The sequence below is a fragment of the Periophthalmus magnuspinnatus genome, chromosome 24 (assembly GCF_009829125.3).
Source record: "Periophthalmus magnuspinnatus isolate fPerMag1 chromosome 24, fPerMag1.2.pri, whole genome shotgun sequence".
NCBI classification, from domain to species: Eukaryota; Metazoa; Chordata; class Actinopteri; order Gobiiformes; family Gobiidae; genus Periophthalmus; species Periophthalmus magnuspinnatus.
In genome coordinates, this window is record NC_047149.1 from 21740958 (window position 1) to 21763915 (window position 22958).

The 22958-nt window shown below is 38.9% G+C and overlaps 2 protein-coding genes and 1 non-coding gene across 3 annotated transcripts; 2 read left to right on the top strand and 1 right to left on the bottom strand.

Moving 5' to 3' along the window:
- Positions 1 to 2889: 2889 nt before the first annotated feature.
- Positions 2890 to 2962, bottom strand: trnat-ugu (transfer RNA threonine (anticodon UGU)). The gene has a single exon. It is a non-coding gene; the product is annotated as a tRNA-Thr (tRNA).
- Positions 2963 to 3634: 672 nt separating this feature from the next.
- LOC117392382 (cholesterol 24-hydroxylase-like) lies at positions 3635 to 9845 on the top strand. The gene is made up of 15 exons (XM_033990435.2): positions 3635 to 3907; positions 3970 to 4047; positions 4119 to 4200; positions 5089 to 5162; positions 5760 to 5846; positions 5909 to 6047; positions 6722 to 6832; positions 6936 to 7098; positions 7180 to 7245; positions 7336 to 7408; positions 7502 to 7586; positions 7790 to 7900; positions 8128 to 8216; positions 8433 to 8499; positions 8583 to 9845. The coding sequence occupies exons 1-15, from the start codon at positions 3759 to 3761 to the stop codon at positions 8727 to 8729; spliced, it is 1521 nt and encodes a 506-aa protein (XP_033846326.1). The 5' UTR covers positions 3635 to 3758; the 3' UTR covers positions 8730 to 9845.
- A 533-nt stretch (positions 9846 to 10378) lies between these two features.
- LOC117392381 (cholesterol 24-hydroxylase-like) lies at positions 10379 to 22839 on the top strand. The gene is made up of 15 exons (XM_033990434.2): positions 10379 to 10598; positions 10687 to 10764; positions 10878 to 10959; positions 11756 to 11829; positions 12448 to 12534; positions 14138 to 14276; positions 16824 to 16934; positions 17001 to 17163; positions 17248 to 17313; positions 17395 to 17467; positions 17968 to 18052; positions 19368 to 19478; positions 19750 to 19838; positions 22136 to 22202; positions 22283 to 22839. The coding sequence occupies exons 1-15, from the start codon at positions 10450 to 10452 to the stop codon at positions 22427 to 22429; spliced, it is 1521 nt and encodes a 506-aa protein (XP_033846325.1). The 5' UTR covers positions 10379 to 10449; the 3' UTR covers positions 22430 to 22839.
- The last annotated feature ends 119 nt before the right edge of the window (positions 22840 to 22958 follow it).

The window sequence follows — 22958 nt, forward strand, 5'->3', positions numbered from 1 at the left end:
AATTCTTGGATCAATCTGACTTTGTGTTTACTCGTGTCCATTGGGAGTGTTCATTTTCCCTCTCTGTTGATAATATAATCAAAAGAAGAATCAGCACAATACAGTTGGACATGAGAGGGGCCTGCAGATTCACAGGCACGCAGCCAGTCAAAACAACATCAAACAGCCCTCAGCCTCCAGCGTTTAGACAGAGCCAAGGCCCACAATATCATCTGCGGCTCTGGCTAATACAAGAATGCATGACAAGACTGCAAGCAATATGTTAAGATATGAAGTGGTATCACACGTAGCATTTTATAACAGTTCACGGTGGTCTTACGGATTGGAAAATGTGGGAGTCGATGCCGTAATTTTCCTGAAATATGCTACTTTTTTGGTGTAAAGTCGCCACCTGCTAATGCTAACACCTGCTTATTCGTTTTAAGGGATGGGACACTAAACGATAATAACGTTTATCGTGATAAAAAAGGGTCTCAAACTTGCGGCCCGGGGGCAAATTGCGGCCCGCGAGACGATCTTTTGTGGCCCGCAGGACAATATGAAAGTTTAATGTTAGTGTGGCGTTACCGTGTTGTGTGTAGAAGCTTCCTCCAAATCTGTAAACCCCAAACGCACGTGTCACTCGCGCTGTGGTCAGCTGTTTGTGCTCTAGTCACAAAAGATTCAACAAATAACAATGTATATCCATAAAATCAACAGGAATTTGCATATTTCCTCATGTATGTTGAAAACAGCAATGACATTTCAGATTTTAACAAAGCTTTTTTTATGTAATCATGAGAATCGGCAACAAAGATAATCGTGTTTATATCTCCAGAATGTGCAAAACAAACCTACTTCTCCCTGACGTTCTCTTCTGAATCACTGTTGTTTTCACTTATAACAAAGTACGATACTATAATAGTTGTTTTTTTCATAATATTAAAATTATAATTATTCGTTTCCATAACATTTTTAACCTATTAGCAACTTTAATCATTACCGTGACATAATCCTTAATCGCATTTGTTTTCGCCATGATAATCTCGACACCAAATTTCAATATCGTCCCGTGCTGAATTGATCTGCCAGGAATGTTGCGCAGTATGGCATTATTAAATCCATCAAGAAGGTGACCAACCAAATCAAGTTACAGGTCATGATCCAGCTCACTGCGAGAATTCTGTTTTCCAAGAGATTTCTGAGCAATAAAAACACCTGCAGTTGAATTAATGTAAGATAGATACTTTAATGGCATACTGTGGAACATTCCAGGCTAACATCTACTAACATCTCCATGGAGACAAGCAGGTTGTGGACCCCTCACTGAAAAAGTTACACCTTCCAGATGTATTTTTGTTGGGAAAGCGCTCCCGTATGAGTATGAAAGCTGTTTGTGTTTTCTGGCAGGCAACTTGTGGATTTCAAGATGTTGTGATAATATAAGCAAATCGAGAACACGGAATAAAACATAACTTAGCGTACATTTGACAGCCCCTTTAAACGCAAATTTTACACACTGAAGGTTCACCTGGAGGGTCTGCCACCTGCGCGTCTCAATGGATGTTGCCTGGAAAACCTAAATTCTTCTAAGTTCTACAGTGAGTGGGGTCAGCGCTTAGATCTGACCTGAAACTAGTTGCCCTGGTGGTGCCTGACTGTGGCCATGGGGTTTTTTAGTGCCATGCAGTTGAACATTCCAGACAAAGCAGTTAAACCTCAACGGAGACAAGCAGATGACTGTCCAGAAGAAAAGTTACATAGCGCAGCCTTGAGATAAAGATGAAATCCAATGAGTTTTTGTGGTCGGATAATCTCTTTTTGTCAGAATATAACTTGTCAGGTTCAGCTTTTATGGATTTTTTCCTATGACCGTAATATAACAGTGAAATTACGTGCTACTGTCCATCTGAAGCACATCATCAAATTGTAGTATCACCCTATTTTTAATGTATACATCAATATATCGACCTTTATCCCATAACAAATTTGACATTCATATTCCACAGTAAGATAGAGCTAGCCTACTTATGTGGTGCCCCTGTAATGTAATTGTGTGAACTAACTGCTTATGGAACACATCGCCCACTTTTACGCGACCCAGATTAAGTCCCTAGTCCAATTTTGAAGAAGATTGGAACAGGAAGTTGAGTATGGAATAAACCAAGGATAAAAAAACAATCCAATTATGGCGCTTCCTGGAGAATTTCACATAAAAGACACCACGTAGATGTTTCTAAATTGGATTTTGTGCTTTGTTTCATGCATGGAAATTTGTCACAGCCTTCTTGCATTTGTGGTTTACAAAGATGGGCGAAGTGAAGTATGTTCACAATGTTTATCTGCACCATTTAGTAGTGTAGCTATGCCATTGTTCACCATGGATGATTACGCAATGTGTGATCTGTAAAATGCATTTCTCTACGTATTTCAATGGTGATAGGATCTATTTTCTGCCATGTGGGAACTCCGTTAGATGCGAAAAAGAGAGCTGCCTTTAAATGAGTCATATTTATTACTTCTGTTTTTTTATAAAGGTTTTTATTCTGCACATTTCTCCTTTAATGTTAATTTATTGATGATTAGTTGTGATTATTTATGTTTTGAATTGTTACATTGTGATTTTAATCCCTTTCTTGTTCTGTAAAGCACTTTGGATCACATTGTGTAGGAATTGTGCTTTTCAGATAAACTTGCCTTGCCTTCTGAATGTAGTGTTTCCTCTATTGTCCACAAGATGTCACTCAAGTCCGCAATAGTTTTTACCATTTGAAGAGACCGAACTGTAACCGCTTAAAAGTAAAATTTAGCGTAAATACACATAAATAAATATAACACACATAAATAAATATAACACAACCAAAAAAGTTACATACAATTAATTTGGAAAAAAAATATTCACACATTCACAGGCCCCAGCGAGGATCGAACTCGCGACCCCTGGTTTACAAGACCAGTGCTCTAACCACTGAGCTATGGAGCCAGTGACGCTCTGTCTGTTTTACGTACAGAACTTAAACGTTGAAACGCATCGATTAAAAACAAATTAAAAAGTAAAGTTACTAAAATAGCCAACCGTAATTAAACAAACATGCGTACTCGGTTATTTGTGAAACTATTGACTGTATTTCTTTTCAAATTTCACAAAAAAAACAAACAAACATAAAAATTTATTCAGTCTATGCTATTAATGCGTCAATTACCTGTCCTGAAAAAGTATGTCCAAAAAATGACATATTTTACTGTTTGCGTTTACTATGTCCAAAATAGTTGACCGACATAAAATGGAGCAAGCTTATCGATAGCTTACCTTAAATCTTAATGGACAACACCAAGTATTTATTTATAATTTATTTATTATTATTATTTATTATTATTATTTATTATTATTATTATTATTATTATTATTATTATTATTATTATTATTATTATTATTATTATTATTATTGTATTCTTATGTAATACTTTGTCTGTTCTGACTATTAATTGTGGAAATTTTCTGCTATGCCACAAATGTTTGTAAACCTTTATTATTATTAATTTTAAAAAATTAATAAAAAAATGGAGCAACCTAAAAGTGAAGGGTTGAGGTGACCGTTAGTGACACTGGGTCAAATATTGTAGTTTAGCGCCCTCTTGCGGCAGGAGTCTTATCAGATCATTTAAGGGCAGACTAAACCATTGACCTCACAGCTGCCTCACCTTCTCCGTCTTAAACATTTCCGGCATTTCTCGTTTTCAGACCTTACTCTTACCTTTAAAAAAAGCTACCCTCCACAATGGCAGTGGTGACGGTTTTGTTGGGCTGGTTAGTTCCACTGCTTTACGCGGTACTCGGTTTGCTTCTCGTCGCGTTTTTGTGTTATTGCACATATATTAAATACATACACATGAAGTATGATCATATACCTGGACCCCCACGAGACAGGTAAGTGCATAAGTGTTAAAATAAGTGGTAAAAAATGGGTAACAACATTGTCTTTTCTGTAGTTTCTTCTTTGGGCATATGAACTCTTTCTTGACTATGACGAAGACGGATCAGCTCGTCTTTGATCAATGTTTAGAATGGTAAGTAAGCATGCACAGTTATTTTAAGATGTGTTTTATAATGATTATTGCTCGTACAAATACTGTTTCAGGTCAGAGAAGTACGGGCCCGTGTACAGGTTGAATATTCTGCATTCTGTTGTTTTGGGTATCACGTGTCCAGAGGCTACAAAGGTAATAATGATTTAAAACGCCACAATCAGGAAGCTCAAGTCCAAAAAAGGCAAAGCAAGTTCATTTGTATAGCACAATTCGTACAAAAAAGTAATTCAAAGTGCTTTACAGAATGAGAAAGACATTAAAATCACAATACAAACAAATCGAAACATAAATAATCACAAATAATCATCATAAAATTAACATTAAAAGAGAAGAGAAGTGCAGAATAAAACGCTTTCAGTCGTATGCACAGCTAAATAGAACTGTTTTGAGCCTGGATTTAAACATTGTCAAAGTTAATGGCCCGTCTCACATCTTCACGAAGACAGTTCCAGGTTTTCATTGCTTAAAACTGAAACGCTGATTCCTCATGTTTAGTCCTGACTCTGGTGGTTCATATGGCAAATTACTGAATTAAAGTTTATTCTCTGAGCCACAGGAAGCCAGTGCAGAGACCTGAGCACAGGGTTTATGTGATTGTACTTCCTGGTTTTAGTCAGTACCTGCTCGTTTGGAGAGTCCAGTGATCAGGCTGTCACAGTCGTCTAACCTACTGGAGACAAATGCATGGATAAGTCTCTCCAAGTCTGGTTTTGACAGTAAACCTTTGATTTTTGCAATGTTTGTAGATGGTCAGAAGTTGCAGATGTTACTGATTTGATGTCACTGTTAAAGTTCTGAAGTCCATTATTACCCCTAGATTTCTAGTCTGATTTGAAGGTTTTAGGGAAACTCTCTTTAAAATACAAGATTATCTGAAATGTTTTAATCTACTTTGCAGTTGATAAAATTTCAGTAACAGATTTGATATAAAATGATGACTACGTAGCTTATTATCCCTGAGCAATTAATTAATTTATTTATTTTTTTCATGTGCTAGTTAACCTTGTGTTGTGGTTTCAGGAAATCCTCATGTCTTCAAAGTTCCCCAAAGACAAAAACTTCCACAAGAGAATTTTTTATATGTTTGGGGAAAGGTAAATCATCCAGGGATTGATCATTTAAAGCTGCACAAAGTTATTATTATTATTTTTTTTCTGGTGGAGGGTTCACCATGTGGTTAGAAATATTAGACTAGCTCTTTGCCTGGAAAGTTCCACAGAATGGCATTAAAGTAATCTACTCTGTATTTACCCAGTTGTATGTTTTTAATGCTAAAATATACACTGAAAAATACAGTTTTACATAGCATGGGTTTCCACCTCCACAGATCTGAGAAGTTTCTTGACCCAGCAGTGTCACTTGTCAAACAAGTTTAATGCCATACTGTGGGACATAACACCAGAAAAGTTACATGGGGCACCGTTAATTTAGTTTACGAGATTACTAAAGCCTGTAAGAAAGCTCCTAGGGTATGGCACAATTTAGCTTAAGTGGGTTGTAATTTATCAAAAGTGTATTCAAATATATTTCAAATAATATTCAAATAATATTTTTTACTACCAAAAGCAAACTGGCAAGGTCATGACACAACATACGCTTCTGTTACTTCACGTATAATACAACAGAAGAAGTACATTGTAATTCTGATTAAATACAAATCTTGAATGCTACTTATTTTTCTTCATGTTTAGGTTCTTAGGAAATGGCCTGGTAACAGCAGTTGATCATGAGCTGTGGTATAAACACCGGCGCATCATGGACCCAGCCTTCAGCAGCCTGTAAACTGCATTCACCATGTTTGTGCATTAAATAAATATACTCACTAAATATATTTTTACAGATACCTGAGAGGTCTGATGGGCACATTCAATGAGACGGCAGAGAAACTGATGGACCGACTGACAGAGGAGGTGGACAACCAGACTGAAGTGTCCATGCTTAAAATGGTGAACTGTGTCACCATGGATGTGATAGGAAAGGTATGAGTAGACTCTATATATAAACGGACATAGCTAACCTGTTAGCCGCCGCTTTCCAAATAGGAAGTGTACATGGGCGCACTTCTAGCTCCATTGACTCCAATTCACTTTCTAATGAAAAACTGTCACCCTCTCTCTGTAACTGTTGCTGTCAGATCATTTTGCTCTTAAAATGTTAATCTGCTCTACATGATTCTGGTGTTTTTATTTTGCTATTTTATCCTTAAACCAAGATATGAACATTCTTTCCCGGAGGTTGCTCCCACTAGCGTTAGCAACAGGTTTGATTGACAGCGTTGCTAAGTGCCTGTCCCCTGCTAAACCAATGGTGTGGGTGGGAAGAGGCGTTACCTTCAACAGCCTCACTTCTGATTGTCTCTTTAGTGGCTTTAATACTCACGGTCGGAATTCCAAATAATAAACTCGGCTTGAAATTCTTCCCTATGACTGCTAACCTCACACTCCCTTAGTCCACTTCTTTATACAGTCTATGGTAAAATCACAGAGCAATGTCTTTTTATTGCCTTTAGGTGTCACCTGCTTGTCTCCATGGAGATCGATTCCTTTCATCCTATAGCATCTCCATGGAGTCGAGCAGGTGGCAGACGCTCAACCAGAAAAGTGACGTAGTGCATCCTCTTCTTATTCAAAGTACATGTTCTTGTTTGTTTCAGGCTGCATTTGGAGTTGAACTGGACCTCCTTTACAAAAGTTCTCCTTTCCCAAAAGCCATTGAGACTTGCCTGCTTGGACTTGTAATGTCAGCAAGAGACCTATTGTATGAGGTATTCAAATCTTTATTAATTTAACAACTTTGGGCTAGAGGAAGATTAAGAGTAAACTAGCACTGAGGTAAGAATTACACTTTACGGTGGTTGTTTTTGTCAGTACAAACCAAGGAACAGAGGTTTCATTAAAGAGGTGAGAGAGGCCTGTCGTCTGCTGCGCTCAACTGGAGCTCAGTGGATCAGTGAGAGGAAGACTGCCATGCAAAATGGAGAAAATGTGCCCAAAGACATCCTCACACAAATCATCAAATCAGCTGGACAAGGTGAGGTTTCCCCATATAAACTCCAAAAATATCACATAACATATGCTGCAGGACGTCAGTGTTACAGATGTTTTATTATAGAGGAAACCATGACCAAAGAGGATGAAGAGATCATGTTAGACAACTTTGTCACGTTCTTCATCGCAGGTGAGAAAAAGTGTGTAGAGAACGTCAAATGAGTTAATACCATATAATATCAGAAATATATAATTCTGTTACTTATTTTACGTTTTGTAGGTCAGGAGACGACGGCCAATCAACTTGCATTTTGCATTATGGAGCTAGGAAGACATCCAGATATACTTGAAAAGTAAGGGAGAAGTTTGAAATTAGAACATATTTAACAAGACTGATTGATTTACTCACCCATACATTCATCCATACATTCATCCGTTGACTGCAGGTTGAAACAAGAGGTTGACGATGTTATTGGAATGAAGCGGGACATAAGCTATGACGACCTGGGGAACCTGGTCTATCTGTCCCAAGTGAGTGATGCTGAAAACTGTAGCAGAATGTGCTGTCCTCTCTCCAGGCTTTAGACATATTAAATTAAATAAACCCATGAACATAAACTTGACTGTGCTAACAAACAGCGGTTTGCAAATGAGAAAAAAGTGATATTTGTGAGTGATATAACTTTTTTTAAAAATATTAATATAACAATTAATATATCAATATTTTTATAAAGGTGCTGAAAGAGACGCTCCGGCTTTATGCAACAGCTCCAGGGACAAACCGCGAAGTTCCTGTGGACATGGAGATTAACGGCCTACATATACCTGGGGGATTCATTGCTATGGTAAAAACTATTTAATTTTTACACAGTGCTGCAAACAGTAGATGTTTTTGTATGAACATTATATTCAGCTTTAATGTATAATGTTTTTGTAAAGCAACATTATAACTGAAAATGTATTAAATCAATATGTAATTTAATCATGGCTGTTTTATATTCAAAGAGACATACATGTGATGTTTAGTGAAAAAAACAAAACTACACACTTCCTTTAATGCGTTACTCTTTAGTTTAGCTCCTATGTAAGCAGCAGAATGGAGAGATTCTTCAAAGACCCTCTGAAGTTTGACCCAGACAGATTTCATCCAGATGCTCCAAAGTAAGTAATTTTACAAACGACAAACAACTACCAGTACACAACTTTACTTCTTTACTTTTATAAGTCTTGCCTTGACAGTGATCTGGATCAACATCATAAAATATTCCAAATACTACTTTCCACGATATTACAAAGTCTAACTCTCCCTTACCTGTATACTTGCAGTAGATCCACTGATAAATATATGCACCGTCATTGTTTACTTTTTATTTCCAGGCCTTACTACTGCTATTACCCCTTTGCACTTGGTCCTCGGGCATGTCTTGGTCAAAACTTTGCCCAGGTAAATAAATGACTTCCTTATGACTATTATGCATCATTATTGAGTGTAATCATTATAACAGGGTGTGTGTGTGTTGATTACAGATGGAGGCGAAGGTGGTGATGGCTAAATTCCTCCAGAGGTTTGATTTCACACTTGTCCCAGGACAGAGTTTTGACATAAAGGACACAGGGACACTCAGGCCAAAGAGTGGAGTCCTCTGCACCCTCAAACATAGACACACCAAATAAACAAGGGCACGTTCACACACACTGTATAAAAAATGGGACTAAACATGGGCTAGACAACAAGTCAACAAAAGGACTTAAACTAAGCTCCAGCCAGGACTAATCAAGGACAAGTGTGAAGGCAGAAAAATGCACTAAAATGGCACTGGACACTAATACATTTTTCACTAAACCAGTTCATTGCCAATCACACAGCAAATATTAGGTAATAGGTAATATAGTGTTCTGTACGGGGTCTGTCTCTATAGGGTCTGCCTCTATGGGGTCTGTCTCTATAGGGTCTGTCTCTATAGGGTCTGTCTCTATGGGGTCTGTCTCTATAGGGTATGTCTCTATAGGGTCTGTCTCTATGGGGTCTGTCTCTGTGGAGTCTGTCTCTATAGGGTCTGTCTCTATTGGGTTTGTCTCTATAGGGTCTGTCTCTATGGGGTCTGTCTCTGTGGAGTCTGTCTCTATAGGGTCTGTCTCTATTGGGTTTGTCTCTATAGGGTTTGTCTCTATAAGGTCTGTCTCTATTGGGTTTGTTTCTATAGGGTCTGTCTCTATGGGGTCTGTCTCTATAGGGTCTGTCTCTATAGGGTCTGTCTCTATGGGGTCTGTCTCTGTGGAGTCTGTCTCTATAGGGTCTGTCTCTATTGGGTTTGTTTCTATAGGGTCTGTCTCTATGGGGTCTGTCTCTATAGGGTCTGTCTCTATTGGGTTTGTTTCTATAGGGTCTGTCTCTATGGGGTCTGTCTCTATAGGGTCTGTCTCTATTGGGTTTGTTTCTATAGGGTCTGCCTCTATGGGGTCTGTCTCTATAGGGTATGTCTCTATAGGGTCTTTTTCTATAGGGTCTGTCTCTATGGGGTCTGTCTCTATAGGATCTGTCTCTATAGTATTTGTCTCTATGGGGTCTGTCTCTGTGGAGTCTGTCTCTATAGGGTCTGTGTCTATAGGTTTTGTCTCTATTGGGTTTGTCTATATGGGGTCTGTCTCTATAGGGTCTGTCTCTATAGGTTTTGTCTATATGGGGTAATATCATGTGTTATATAGATTTGATGTGTGGAACTTTGGCCATTGTAAATTTTGTAACTACTTTGTAAATAAAAATGATTAAAAATTATGTGATGTACTACTAAATTGTTTTTTTTTTTAATTTACAAATTTAGCCCAGCTGCTAACTGTGCAATTTATAATACTAATAATGATTTTGCATTTGAATGTAAAAGGATAGGATATAATGTGTTTTTTGGGGTGTTTTTTTTCCTTTTTTTTCTAACGGGCTCTGACTGGGACACGGATAATCTCGTGACGCACTTTATATTCACATCCAGATCATCTTATTTTATGAGGCTATAAACAGTTCATTGCACCTTGGATTTAAGGGTCAATGATAAACGTGTCTGTATCAATTTTATTCAAAAACAAGACTTTCTTTTGGTCTCAAACAACAAGTTCTTCGAAATCGCTAAGCATCTGTGACACATCTCCGTGCGTAAAATGTTAAAAACTCCAAACTCTCCAAAAGCAAGAGTGCGCTCACGTTTACACAATATGAGAATTAAAGACTGGAATTTAAACTCGTACTGAACCTGAACTAGACCAGGACTAAACCAGGTCTAGAACAGGGCCAAATCAAAGCTGCACAGGGACTTAAACTTGATCCAAACCCTGGGCGCACGACGTAACGCGGAAACAGTTTGAGTCCTGGACAGTGCAGGTTAAAGACTCACTCTGCAACATGGCAATCCTAAGCGTGCTGTCAGCCTGGATTCCTCTGGTTCTCCCCTTGTTTCTGTGCGTTTTTTTCGTTGCGTTTCTCGGATATTGTCTTTACATCAAATACGTGCATCTCAAATATGACCACATCCCGGGACCACCGCGAAAGAGGTATGAACTATGGGAAAAAAAGTAGTTTAAAGTCGTTAAATCTGTGTAATCCCACTTAATCTTTTATGTTTTGTTTGTTCAAATGCAGTTTTATCTTGGGACATGCTCAAATTATGGCGGACGTGCTGAAAAATGATGGAGTGATTCATGAGAAGTTTCTTGAATGGTGAGAAAAACACATCAGTCTGTCAGCTCTCTGCAGTGGACTCTAATGTTGGTTTACCTTTTGTCCCAGTAAAATGTAATCTAAATGTAATGTATATCTGTATTTTTCTTCAGGGCAGAGACATATGGTCCAGTGTACAGGATCAATATTCTGCATTATGTGATGATTGGTGTTTACTGTCCAGAGGCTACAAAGGTAAGACTCATTCAGCTTCTTAATAAACAGCTCTATCTATTTTTTCTCAATTTACTCCTGGCATAGATGGGTACACAGTAGTGGTGCAACATAACAAAGTAAAAAATAGTAAAGCACTGTACTTTTAGTAAATTTTAAAGTAGATCGTTTCTACTTTTACCTCACTACATCTGAGTCCAGGTATTTGTACTTTCTAGTCCTCTACATTCTTTAATTGGACTAGTATTTCTATGATTATTATTATTATGAGACTTGTCTGAGAGATTTGTTTTTAACACGTTTGTAGTTTGAGCAAAGAAAAATATTCAAAGAAAACGAGCTAGAAGAAAAAATTAAGTTCAAATCTTTATCAAAATCACGACTTTTGAAGCTTTATTAGATCTCAAATTCTGTGCAAAAAGCTTTTTACTCTTTAATTACATTTTAAAGGAGTACTTTAATACTTTTATGTAACTTTTTTTTTCATGTGATACTTTTACTTGAGTATTTTTTCCTCCTGTATTTGTACTTTTACTTAAGGAACAAACTTGAGTACTTCTTCCACCACTGGTTTAGTTTAGTTTAGCTGTAGTTCAGACTTATAAGTGCAGTTTAGTCCTGGTTTTGTGTTTAAGTCTTGGTCAAAGCTTAACCTGGTTTAGATCTACTATAGTGTACATTTCAGTGCTAGGGAAAAAGTTTGATACACAATCATCATACAAAACTGACACATTCATTTATTCATTAAAAATACTCAAACACTGACTAAAACACAGTTTGGTTTAAACCCTTTTATTTTCTTCTGGCATCATTTCAGGAAATTCTCATGTCCCCAAACTACCCCAAAGATAAATTTTTCTACAAGCGTCTGTTCAACATTTTCGGTCAAAGGTGTGTCAACACACACGCACTCACACACACACCCCCACACACACACCCCAACACACACACACACCCCACACACACACACACACAGACACACATTTTTAAAGGTCCTATATTACACAAAACAGACTCTTGTGAGCTTTAAGCCATGTTATAATGCTGTTTCCTCTTCAGAAAAGTATACCTGGAGTTGTGCTTTGTTTCATTCACACATGTTTGAGTAACTATTTTATTAGTCTGTACATCTCCAAATCTCAAAATGCCCTGTTCCACCTTGTGATGTCATGAAGCTGCAGTTTTCTAGTTAACAGTTACATTTTACCTTTAGTTCAGTAGAGATTATCATTTCCAGAGCTGAATTCATCCAAATGATTCTCGTGAAGGTGTACGGAGTTTAAAAACACAATAAAGTGCTTCCTGTATTACCACATGACATCACAAGGTGGAACAGAGTGTTTTCAGTTTTAGAGAAGAACACAGCCTAAATATGAAGGGCTTCTGAGTTAAACGTGTGAATGAAACAAAACACAACTCATAGCTCTGAAAATACCGTAATATGGGTCATTTAAAATCTGTACTTTGCTGGTTTTGTTCAATATTTATATCCTGAATGGGTTTGTAAAGGTTTTTAGGTAATGGCCTGGTGACAGCACTGGACCATGAGCAGTGGTACAAACAGAGACGCATCATGGACCCGGCCTTCAGCAGCCTGTGAGTTACAACTCAATTTAACTTTATCTATTCATTCAATTCAATTCATTTATTTTTGTAACGCCCAAAATCACAACAACAGTTGTCTCGACGGGCGTTCATGTTTTGGTTGATGGGGGAAACCGGAGTACCCGGAGGAAACCCATCCAGACACGGGGAGAAACATGCAAAACTCCACACAGAAAGGCCTGGGCGACCCGGGGATCCAACCAAACCCTCTTGCTGTGAGGCATGAGTGTTGCCACTCAGCCACCGTGCTGCCTACACACAACAACAAAACAACAGGAAAAATCAGACAAAACAAGAAAAATCGGCCAGGCGAGGAGGAGGAGAGCCAGGCGAGGAGGATGAGAGCCAGGCGGGGAGGATGAGAGCCAGGCGAGGAGGATGAGAGCCAGGCGAGGAGGATGAGAGCCAGGCGAGGAGGATGAGAGCCAGGCGAGGAGGAGGGCCAGGTGGGGAGGAGGAGAGGGTCCAGCTGTCATCGGGGCATCTGAAAGAGTTACACTCCACAGGGGGAGTGGGACAGGGGACAACATGTGAATAGCATTGCTGATGAGAAAATAGGACAAAGTAGAGGATAGTGCTCAGGTTGCCATACTTCCCCCAGCTAGTTATCTCCTACTGCAGCCTATCTTATCCCGGGTTTTAATGTCCCTAACTCCCTCACTATGTAACCTGGTCATACGCTATACCGAAGAGGAAGGTTTTAAGCCTGGTCTTAAATACAGAGACTGTGGGGGCCTGTTTAACATCAGCAGGGAGTTGATTCCATAGCACAGGAGCTTGGTAACTGAATGCTCTCCCTCCCACTGTACTTTTGGACACTCTAGGAACCACTAATAGTCCTGCATTCTGAGAGCGGAGTGCTCTGTTTGGCTGGTACGGGACAATAGCATCTTGCAGATAGGATGGGGCCATACCGTTTAGGGTTTTGTATGTCAGGAGGAGGACTTTGAATTTGATTCTAAGCTCGACAGGAAGCCAGTGCAGATATTTTAGTACAGGACTGATGTGGTCTCTTTTTTTAGTTCCTGTTAGGACTCTGGCCGCTGCATTTTGGACCAACTGGAGGCTCCTTATAGTACTTTTGGGGCAGGTGGCGAGCAGAGAATTACAGTAATCAAGTCTGGAAGTAACAAATGCATGGATGAGTTTTTCAGCATCGTTTTTAGTTAAAATATTTCTAATTTTAGTTATATTTCGCAGGTGAAAGTATGCGGTTTTACAAGCTAGGTTTACATGGGCTGTGAATGAGAGATTTTGATCAAATAGGACTCCAAGATTTTTTACAGTAGGGCTAGAAGCTATACTCACATTGTCGAGTGAGATTATCTGGTCCGACAGAGAATCTCTTTGACCTTTGGGACCAACGACAATGACCTCTGTTTTTTCATGATTTAAGAGCAGGTAATTCAAGGTCATCCAGGTTTTGATGTCCTTCACACAGGCACTGAGTTTATCTATTTGATCAGTCTGATTTGGTTTCATTGATAAGTACAGCTGAGTGTCATCATGTATTACAATGTATTGTGATGAAAACGGGGTAGTTTACATATTTGTAATTATAAACGGGTCACTGTTTTGTCCTGTTTAAATGCAGATACCTGAGAGGCCTGACGAGCACCTTCAATGAGAGAGCAGACAAACTGATGGACAAACTGTCTGAGCACGCTGAGAACAAAACTGTGGCCAACATGCTCCATCTGTTCAACTGCGTCGCTCTGGACGTTATTACAAAGGTACAGGCTGTGTTTGTTTGAGATAAGATGGAGGTGAAGTAAATATAAAGATGCATTATGTAACTTTTCTGATGGGCCTGCTTGTCCACTAAACCAATGTAATATGCAAGTGACTCCATTTGGTCAAGTCACAAGTCAGATCTGTGGAGAGGGAAATCCACTCAGAGTAAGAATTTTTCAAGGTATTTTTTAGCAATAGAAACATCTGTAATGGAATAAATGATAGACCAGTTTAATGTCCTAAGTTACACAGTGCACCTAAGGGCAATTTAAGGTAAGGCATGTGCTACTTTAAAAATGGAATAATTTGAATTGTATTATTTTGTAATTGAATTATATGTTTTGACATAAAGAAAAAAAAAAAACATAAAAGAAGCTTTAGGTGAATTTAAGGGAGGCCATGACATTTTATTTGCATAGCACAATTCATACACAAAGTAATACAAAGTGCTTTACAGAATAAGAAAGATATTAAAATCACAATACAACAAGTCAAAACATAAATAATCACAAATAATCATCAGAAAATCAACATTAAAAGAGAAGAGTGCAGGATAAAAACCTTTCAGTCGTATGCACAGCTAAACAAAACAGTTTTGAGCCTGGATTTAAATATTGTCAAAGTAGAGGCCTGTGTCACATCTTCAGATAAACTGAATCTTCATAAAACTTAAACGCTGATTTCCCATGTTTAGTCCTGACTCAGAGTGTCAGATGGTTCATGTGGCTCTAACGTGGTTGATGAACTTTCGTGCTGGTCCATGGAGAGACTTGTTCACAAGCAGAGCTGATTTAAAGTCTAATCTCTGAGCCACAGGACACATGTGTGAAGTACTTCCTGGTTCTAGTCAGGACCCGAGCAGCAGTGTTCTGGATGTACTGTTCTGTCTTAAGGCTCGTTTGGAGAGACCAGTGAGCAGGACGTTACAGTCGTCTAACCTACTGGAGACAAGTCTCTCCAAGTTTGATTTTGATAGTATATATATTTTTTACATGTTTTTTAGATGTTAAAAAGTTGCAGTTGCTTTCTCAATGTTTCTGTGGCCAAAGACTATGACTTCAGTCTTGTCTGAATTTAGCTGGAGAAAGTTGTTTTGCATCCACACACTGATCTGTTGAATGCAGTGGCAGAGTGAAACCACTGGTCCATATTCACCTGCTGCCAGTGAGACATAGATCTGAGTGTCATCTAGCATGTAGAGATTGAACAACAGGGGTTCCAGGATTGACCCTTGGGGCACCTCACAGGTCAGGGTCATTTTATCTGAGACACATTTTCCAATTTCAACAACATACTCCCTGTCTTCTACACAGGACTTGAACCAGTTTAGTGCCGTACCAGAGATGCCCACCAGTCCTCTAGTCTCTGTAAGAGGATCCCATGATCCACAGTGTCAAAAGCAGCACTCAGATCTAACAGGATCAAGACTTAGACTTTGCCTGCATCAGTGTTCAGGCAGATGTCATTTGTCACCGTGATAAGAACAGTCTCAGTGCTGTGGTGGGGTCTAAAACCTGACTGGAAAACATCAAAGGAATTGCTCATTTGGAGAAAGTTAAGGTGTTGTTAAACAAGTTTTGCACAGGCTTTGCCTAAAAATGGCAGATTTGAGATAGGTTGATAATTGTTCAGTATTGTGGCATCAAGACTGCTCTTCTTTAGAAGAGGCTTGATAACTGCAGTTTTCAAAGATCTTGGGAATGTTCCAGATTGAAGTGATATGTTAACTATGCAAGCAAGTGTTGTTAGCAAACCGTTGAGCTCAGAATTTAGAAATCGAGTGGGTACCACATGCAGTATGTGGATGAACTCACACTGATGATGATCTCTTGGACAGTTTTGTCAGTTACAGGTGCAAAGTGAGTCAGCTCTGTGTGTCTAGGTGGCTGTAGGGGTGTTATGTGTGTTGTGGAATTGATGGCATTTTTAATGCCCTGAACCTTGTCATTAAAGAAAACTCCAAACTCATTGCACAAATTTGTTCTAACGGCAGTGGAGCTGGAGGGTTTGTTGATCTGTTTACTGTTACAAACAGGACATGAGAGTTGTTACTGCAACTTCCAATAATGTCAGAAAAATACCTCTCCTTTGTTCTACATAAACTGTGGTTGTACATGTGCATCTTTTCTCTGTAAATCATCAATATTAGAACATGAGGCATTTTCATAGTGTATGATTTCCATGAACAGTGCACCTGTGTTATCATCTTCTTTGAACAAGTGCAGGTCATTTAGGCACTTAAAAATATAAAATTAATAGTGTAATGACCTGATATTTTGTGCTTAACTCAGAGTTGATGCCTTTTCTTCTTGTAACTGTTTGTGTTATGTGTTGTTGTTGTGACGTTTGGTTGCTATGCCGACAAGTTGATGTGAAGGTTCTATTCCTCTGTTTTTGGAAACTGGCCTAGAGAGTTGAGATGGCTGTTGTTTTAATCTTGTTTGGGTGTGGGTAATGACCTACAGTAGCCCTTGTGTTCAGAAAAAAAAAAAAACAACAACCAGAAGGATTTCAGTATGTTTTCCTTCCAATACATTTTGTCACAGGTGGCGTTTGGTGTTGACTTGGATCTGCTCAAATACACTTCACCGTTCCCCAAAGCCATCGAGATGTGTCTAAAAGGAATGTGTTACTATATCCGAGATATAACCTTCGAGGTGGGCTATAACTGTGTATTTACAATTCATTTTGCACATTTTATTAACCATCTCATACTCTTCCAGTTCATACCTCAGAACTGGTCTTTTATTAATGAAGTGAGGCAAGCCGGTCATCTGCTGCGTTCGACCGGAGCTCAGTGGATCAATCAGAGGAAGACTGCCATGCAAAATGGAGAGGACGTGCCCAAAGACATTCTCACACAAATCATCAAATCAGCTGGACAAGGTAAATGCAGCTTATGTCCAGGCCACTACTGTTACTACTAATATCTGAGATCTACTATATTAATCCATATATCCATAATTTCAGAGGAAAGCATGACCAAAGAGGATGAAGAGTTTATGTTGGACAACTTTGTGACCTTCTTTATCGCAGGTGAGAACTTGTACTTCGTTCACTTGTCTCATTTTGGTCTTTATTACCATGTTATGACCAAGTTTTCAATAATGATTACAGGCCAGGAGACCACCGCCAATCAACTCGCCTTTTGTGTCATGGAACTGGGAAGACACCCCGATATTGTAGAGAAGTGAGGACAAATACACATCATTATTATTATCCCAAAAATGGCAATTAAGTCTGTGCGCACATATATACCACATCAAATTGATCTTTCATTAAACCTGGACTAGATCAAAACTAGAACAAAACCAAACCAAGTCTACATCAGGATCATGCAAGATAAAAGTGTTAAAGGTCCTGTATTACGAAAAATTGAGTCTTGTGCGCTTTAGGCCATGTTATAATCTTGTTACCTCATCGAAAACATACCTGGAGTTGTGTTTTTTTTAATTCACGTATGTTTGAGTAACCCTGCATTATCAGTCTGTTTACATCTCCAAAGCTCAAAATGCCCTGTTCCACTTTGTGATGTCATGAAGCTGTAGTTTTCAAGTTAACCGCCAGCTTTTACCTGGACATTTTCAAAAAAATAATAGCAAGGAATATTGAGTAATTGTTCAACTAAGATTTAGGAAAAAATTATTCAAAATTGTAGTGTTTTTTACTTCTTCTCTCATTACTCCCCAGAGCAAGAAAAGAAGTTGATGAAGTCATTGGAATGAAAAGAGAAATAAGTTATGATGATCTGGGAAACCTGACGTATCTATCACAGGTACAACACATTAGAATCAGAATCAGAATCCTTTTATTGCCATCGTTTGTGAACTTATTTTGGTGATAAAGTGCAACATAAAACATAAAACACACTGAATAAATACAAATACAAATAAGGGCATGCACGAAGTAAAAAAAAAAGATATGCTTAAAAATCAAATCAAATACTTAAAGGTAGAAAATATATACAACAGCAGCATCAGAACAACAGTGCAAAGATGACTTATTAAAGTGACCGGTGTTATAAGTATCCAGTTTTGTGCAAATATTATAAAGTGTTCATGAGACAAACTGCAGAGGGGAAGAAACTGTTCTTATGGCGAGAGGTTCTGGTCCCAATGGACCGTAGCCTCCTGCCAGAGGGAAGTGGCTCAAATAGTCCATGTCCAGGGTGAGAAGTGTCAGCTGCTATACGGCCTGCTCGCCCCCGAGTCCTGGAGACGTACAGGTCCTGTATAGATGGAAGGCTGCAGCCAATCACCTTCTCAGCAGAGCGCACAATGCGCTGCAGTCTCTGTCTGTCCCTGGCAGTGGCCCCAGCAAACCACACAGTGATGGAGGAGGTGAGGATGGACTCAATGATGGACGTGTAAAACTGCACCATCATCTGGACTGGCAGCTTGCGTTTCCTCAGCTGCTGCAGGTGGAACATCCTGTGATGGGCTTTCTTGATGAGGGAGCTGATGGTTGGCTCCCACTTGAGATCCTGGGTGATGCAGGTGCCCAGGAAGCGGAAAGAGTCCACGGTGGTGATGGGGGAGTCCGTCAGGGTGAGGGGAGGCAGGGGGGCTGTGACTTTCCTGAAGTCCACGATCATCTCCACTGTCTTCTGGGCGTTAAGCTCCAGGTTGTTGATGCTACACCAGGACACCAGCCGGTCCACCTCCCTCCTGTAGGCAGACTCATCGCCATCTGAGATGAGTCCAATGAGGGTGGTGTCATCCGCAAACTTAACCAGTTTGATGGAGTCGTGGCTGGAGGTGCAGCAGTTGGTGTACAGGGAGAAGAGCAGGGGAGAAAGTACACAGCCCTGTGGAGATCCTGTGCTGATAGTCCGAGTGTCCGAGACATTCTTCCCCAGCCGTACGCGCTGCCTCCTGTCCGTCAGGAAGTCAATGATCCACCTGCAGGTGGAGTCAGGCACGTTGAGCTGAGCGAGCTTGTCCTGGAGCAGAGCAGGGAGGATGGTGTTGAACGCAGAGCTGAAGTCCACAAACAGGATCCTGGCGTAGGTTCCCGGGGAGTCCAGATTATCCTTTATACAGGTCAAGTTTTAAGAAACATCAAAATGAATATGAATTATGTTTATATAGGTGCTGAAAGAGGCCCTCAGACTTTACCCCCCCGCTCCTGGGACGTCCCGTGAGCTGATCAGAGACATGGTGATTGAGGGTATCCATATACCAAAAGGAGTGACCTGTATGGTGAGGAAATCATATGTTTTTAATCATTCTTCATCAGTGAGCATCTACTCCTGTGAGGGACATCAGCACAACAGACTTTTGCAAATTAAGATAAAGAACACACACAAACACATTCAGTATTTTTTTTACTTATTACTATAGTTTAATTGGGAAAACAAGTTATAAAACACCATTTAATGCATGAACAATATTTGACCCGACCTCTGTTTTAATATATTTTGGATAAAAAACATATGTTGCCTCTCACTTATAATTATTGTCTATATTTTAGCTCAACACCTTCACTTCTTGTCGGATGGAGAAATTTTTCAAGAATCCACTGAAGTTTGACCCAGACAGATTTCACCCCGATGCTCCTAAGTAAGAAATGCACTTTTGTAATTTGCTTTTTTTTATTATGCTTAACTATTCTTTTGCTGTTATGCTAAAAATGTCATAATTAAGATGTAAAGCGATTTCTGGAGGTTTCACTCATCCTTGTGTTTGTTTTTACTTTTGTTTATTCCCAATGTTGCCAGCAGATGGTGACACTTATCCAGAAGTTTACATACAGTGTAAAAAAAGACACATGTGCTTTTTTCACTTCCTGGCGTGAAATCTGTCGAAACTTTTCCGCTTTTAGGTCAATTAGTTTTGCCAAAATTATTTCTATTTGCTAAATGCCAGAATAATGAGATTATTTTTTTATTTATTTTTTTATTTTTCATTACTTTCTTCAAAGTCAGACGTTTACATACAGTAAGATTACTGTGCATTTAAAACATTTGGGAAAACCCAAATGATGATGTCATGTCTTGGAAGCTTCTGATTGGTTTACTGACAACATTTGAGTTAATTAGAAACCCACCTGTGGATGTATTTGAAGACACACCTAAAACACACTTTGTGTAACATCATGGGAAAGTCAAAGGAAATCAGCCACTAAATCACAAAGACAATTGTGGACTTGTACAAGTCTGGTTCATCCTTGGTGCAATGTCCAGATGCCTGAAGGTGCCACATTCATCTGTTCAAACAATTATACACAAGTATAAACACCATGGGAATGTCCAGCCATCACACCACTCAGGAAGGAGACGGGTTCTGTGCCCCAGAGATGAACGTGCTTTGGTCTGAAATGTACATATCAATCTTAGAACAAAAGCAAAAGATCTTATGAAGCTGCTGGCTGAAGCTGGTAAGAGTCTCCTTATCCACAGTGAAACAAGGACTGTACCGACATGGACAGAAAGGACACTCTGCAGGAAGAAGCCATTACTCCAAAACATAAAAAGCCACATTACAGGTTGCAAATGCAAACAGGGACAAAGACCTTCATTTTTGGAGACATGTCCTGTGGTCTTGACTAAACTAAATATGAACTGTTCTGCCATAATCAGCATTGTTATGTTTGGAGGAAAAAGGAGGAAGCTTGCAAACCTGTGAACCTCATCCCAACTGTGAAATACGGGGATGGCAGCATCATGTTGTGGGATTGTTTTGCTGCAGGAGGGACTGGTACACTTAACAAAATAGATGGCATCATGAGGAAAGAACATTATGTGGAAATACTGAAGCAACATCTCAAGACATCAGCCAGGAAGTTAAAGCTTGGGCACAAATGGGTCTTCCAAATGGACAGTGACCTGAAGCATACTGCCAAACTGGTTACAAAGTGGCTTAAGGATAACAAAGTCAATGTTTTGAAGTGGCCATCACAAAGCCCTGACCTCAGTCCTTTTGAAATTTTATTGGCAGACCTGAAAAGGCATGTGCGAGCAAGGCCGCCCACAAACTTGGCTCAGTTACACCAGTTCTGTCTGGAGAAATGGACCAAAATTCCAGCCAACTATTGTGAGAAGCTTGTGGAAGGATATTCAAAACGTTTAACTAAAGTCATACAGTTTAAAGGTAATGGAACCAAATACTAATGAAATGTGTGTAAATTTCTGCCGTTGAAGAAAAAGCATATGTGTATTTTCATATAGTGTATGTAAATTTCTGCTTTCATCTGTGTGGCATGTATTTACCGGTAATTCAAAGCTCTGTCTGTGCACAATTTGACCTTAAGAACTGTACATTTACAGATGCAATGCAAATCTATTCAATTTTATTTTAAAGATGCACTTTCTGATAGAATGTTGCACAATAGGGCTTTGAATTTATCTATTTTGTATTAAAGATTTTTAAAAGAGTTTTTATTATTATTATTATTATTATTATTATTATTATTATTATTATTATTATTATTATTATTATTATTATTATTCTGAGGGCTATTCCATTGTATTAATTGCAAACATATAACATATTTACATTACCATATTATAATTTATAATTTTGTAAGGTGGGTTTTAAAGATCGCAATATTACTCAAACATACATGGATGGCATATAAAACCTCATCTGGTATGTTTTTGAGGAGGGAACATCAACAACACAACATCACATAGTAGAATGCTCCAAAAAGTCAATTTTGCACAACACCCCCTCTTTAAAAAAAATCTCAAAACACAGACATTCACCGTGGAGACAAGCAGGTGGATTTCAAAGCTGTACTGTGCCACATGATAGACAAAATAACAAGCAGAGGCCAGCAGATGGTGGACTCTTCATTAGAAAAGTTTCATTGTGAACCTTCACAGGACATTTAATCCATGTATGACAATCTATTCCAGGCCTTACTACTGCTACTACCCCTTTGCACTCGGTCCTCGTGCCTGTCTTGGCCAAAACTTTGCCCAGGTAAGTGGGTAATACCTTATAGCCACTATGCATAATGTTAATGTAAATATTATTAAGAGTTCTGCGTGTGTTGATTACAGATGGAGGCGAAGGTGGTGATGGCTAAACTCCTCCAGAGGTTTGATTTCACTCTTGTCCCAGGACAGCGTTTTGACATAAAGGACACAGGGTCCCTCAGGCCAAAGAGTGGAGTCCCCTGCATCATCAAACACAGATCCACCAAATGAATAGGATAGAACAAAACACTATAGTACATTTTTGCATCTTATCATCTTCACCATTCAACAAAATAAAACACAAGTCCATAATTTCAATGTGTATGTTGTTCTATACATGCATTTGATCTTTAGGTCAATTTTATGCTATGGCAAGGAGTGATGGGGTTTAAGTTTTAATAATACACAATCCAAACAAAATACTGTCATAAAAATGGAAAAAATAGATGCATGTCTCTTTAAGATCTGTCTCTATGGGGCCATATCATGTGTCGTGCTCTATAGATAAAGGTGATTATATATTATGTAATGTACTACTAATTGATTTCCAGACTGCTAATTGTGCAACTCAAACCACTAAGAATCATTTTGTATTTGGATGTGAAAGGATAGGATATAATAAATTGTGCGTAATCGCGTGTGATCCAGTGTGTATTCATCTCCTTATCATCTTATTTTATGACAGTTCTTTGCACTGTTCATTTAAGGGTCAGTGAAAAACATTTCTATATCAGTTTTTGATTCAGAACCAAGACTTTCT

Excerpts from the sequence above, each read along its gene's own strand:
- LOC117392381 (XM_033990434.2), top strand. The coding sequence starts at position 10,450 with ATGGCAATCCTAAGCGTGCTGTCAGCCTGGATTCCTCTGGTTCTCCCC. Across the intron at positions 11,830-12,447 it reads TTCAACATTTTCGGTCAAAG|GTTTTTAGGTAATGGCCTGG; the intron begins GTGTGTCAACAC and ends GGGTTTGTAAAG. Across the intron at positions 12,535-14,137 it reads GACCCGGCCTTCAGCAGCCT|ATACCTGAGAGGCCTGACGA; the intron begins GTGAGTTACAAC and ends GTTTAAATGCAG.
- LOC117392382 (XM_033990435.2), top strand. The coding sequence starts at position 3,759 with ATGGCAGTGGTGACGGTTTTGTTGGGCTGGTTAGTTCCACTGCTTTAC. Across the intron at positions 7,099-7,179 it reads CATCAAATCAGCTGGACAAG|AGGAAACCATGACCAAAGAG; the intron begins GTGAGGTTTCCC and ends GTTTTATTATAG. Across the intron at positions 7,246-7,335 it reads TGTCACGTTCTTCATCGCAG|GTCAGGAGACGACGGCCAAT; the intron begins GTGAGAAAAAGT and ends TACGTTTTGTAG.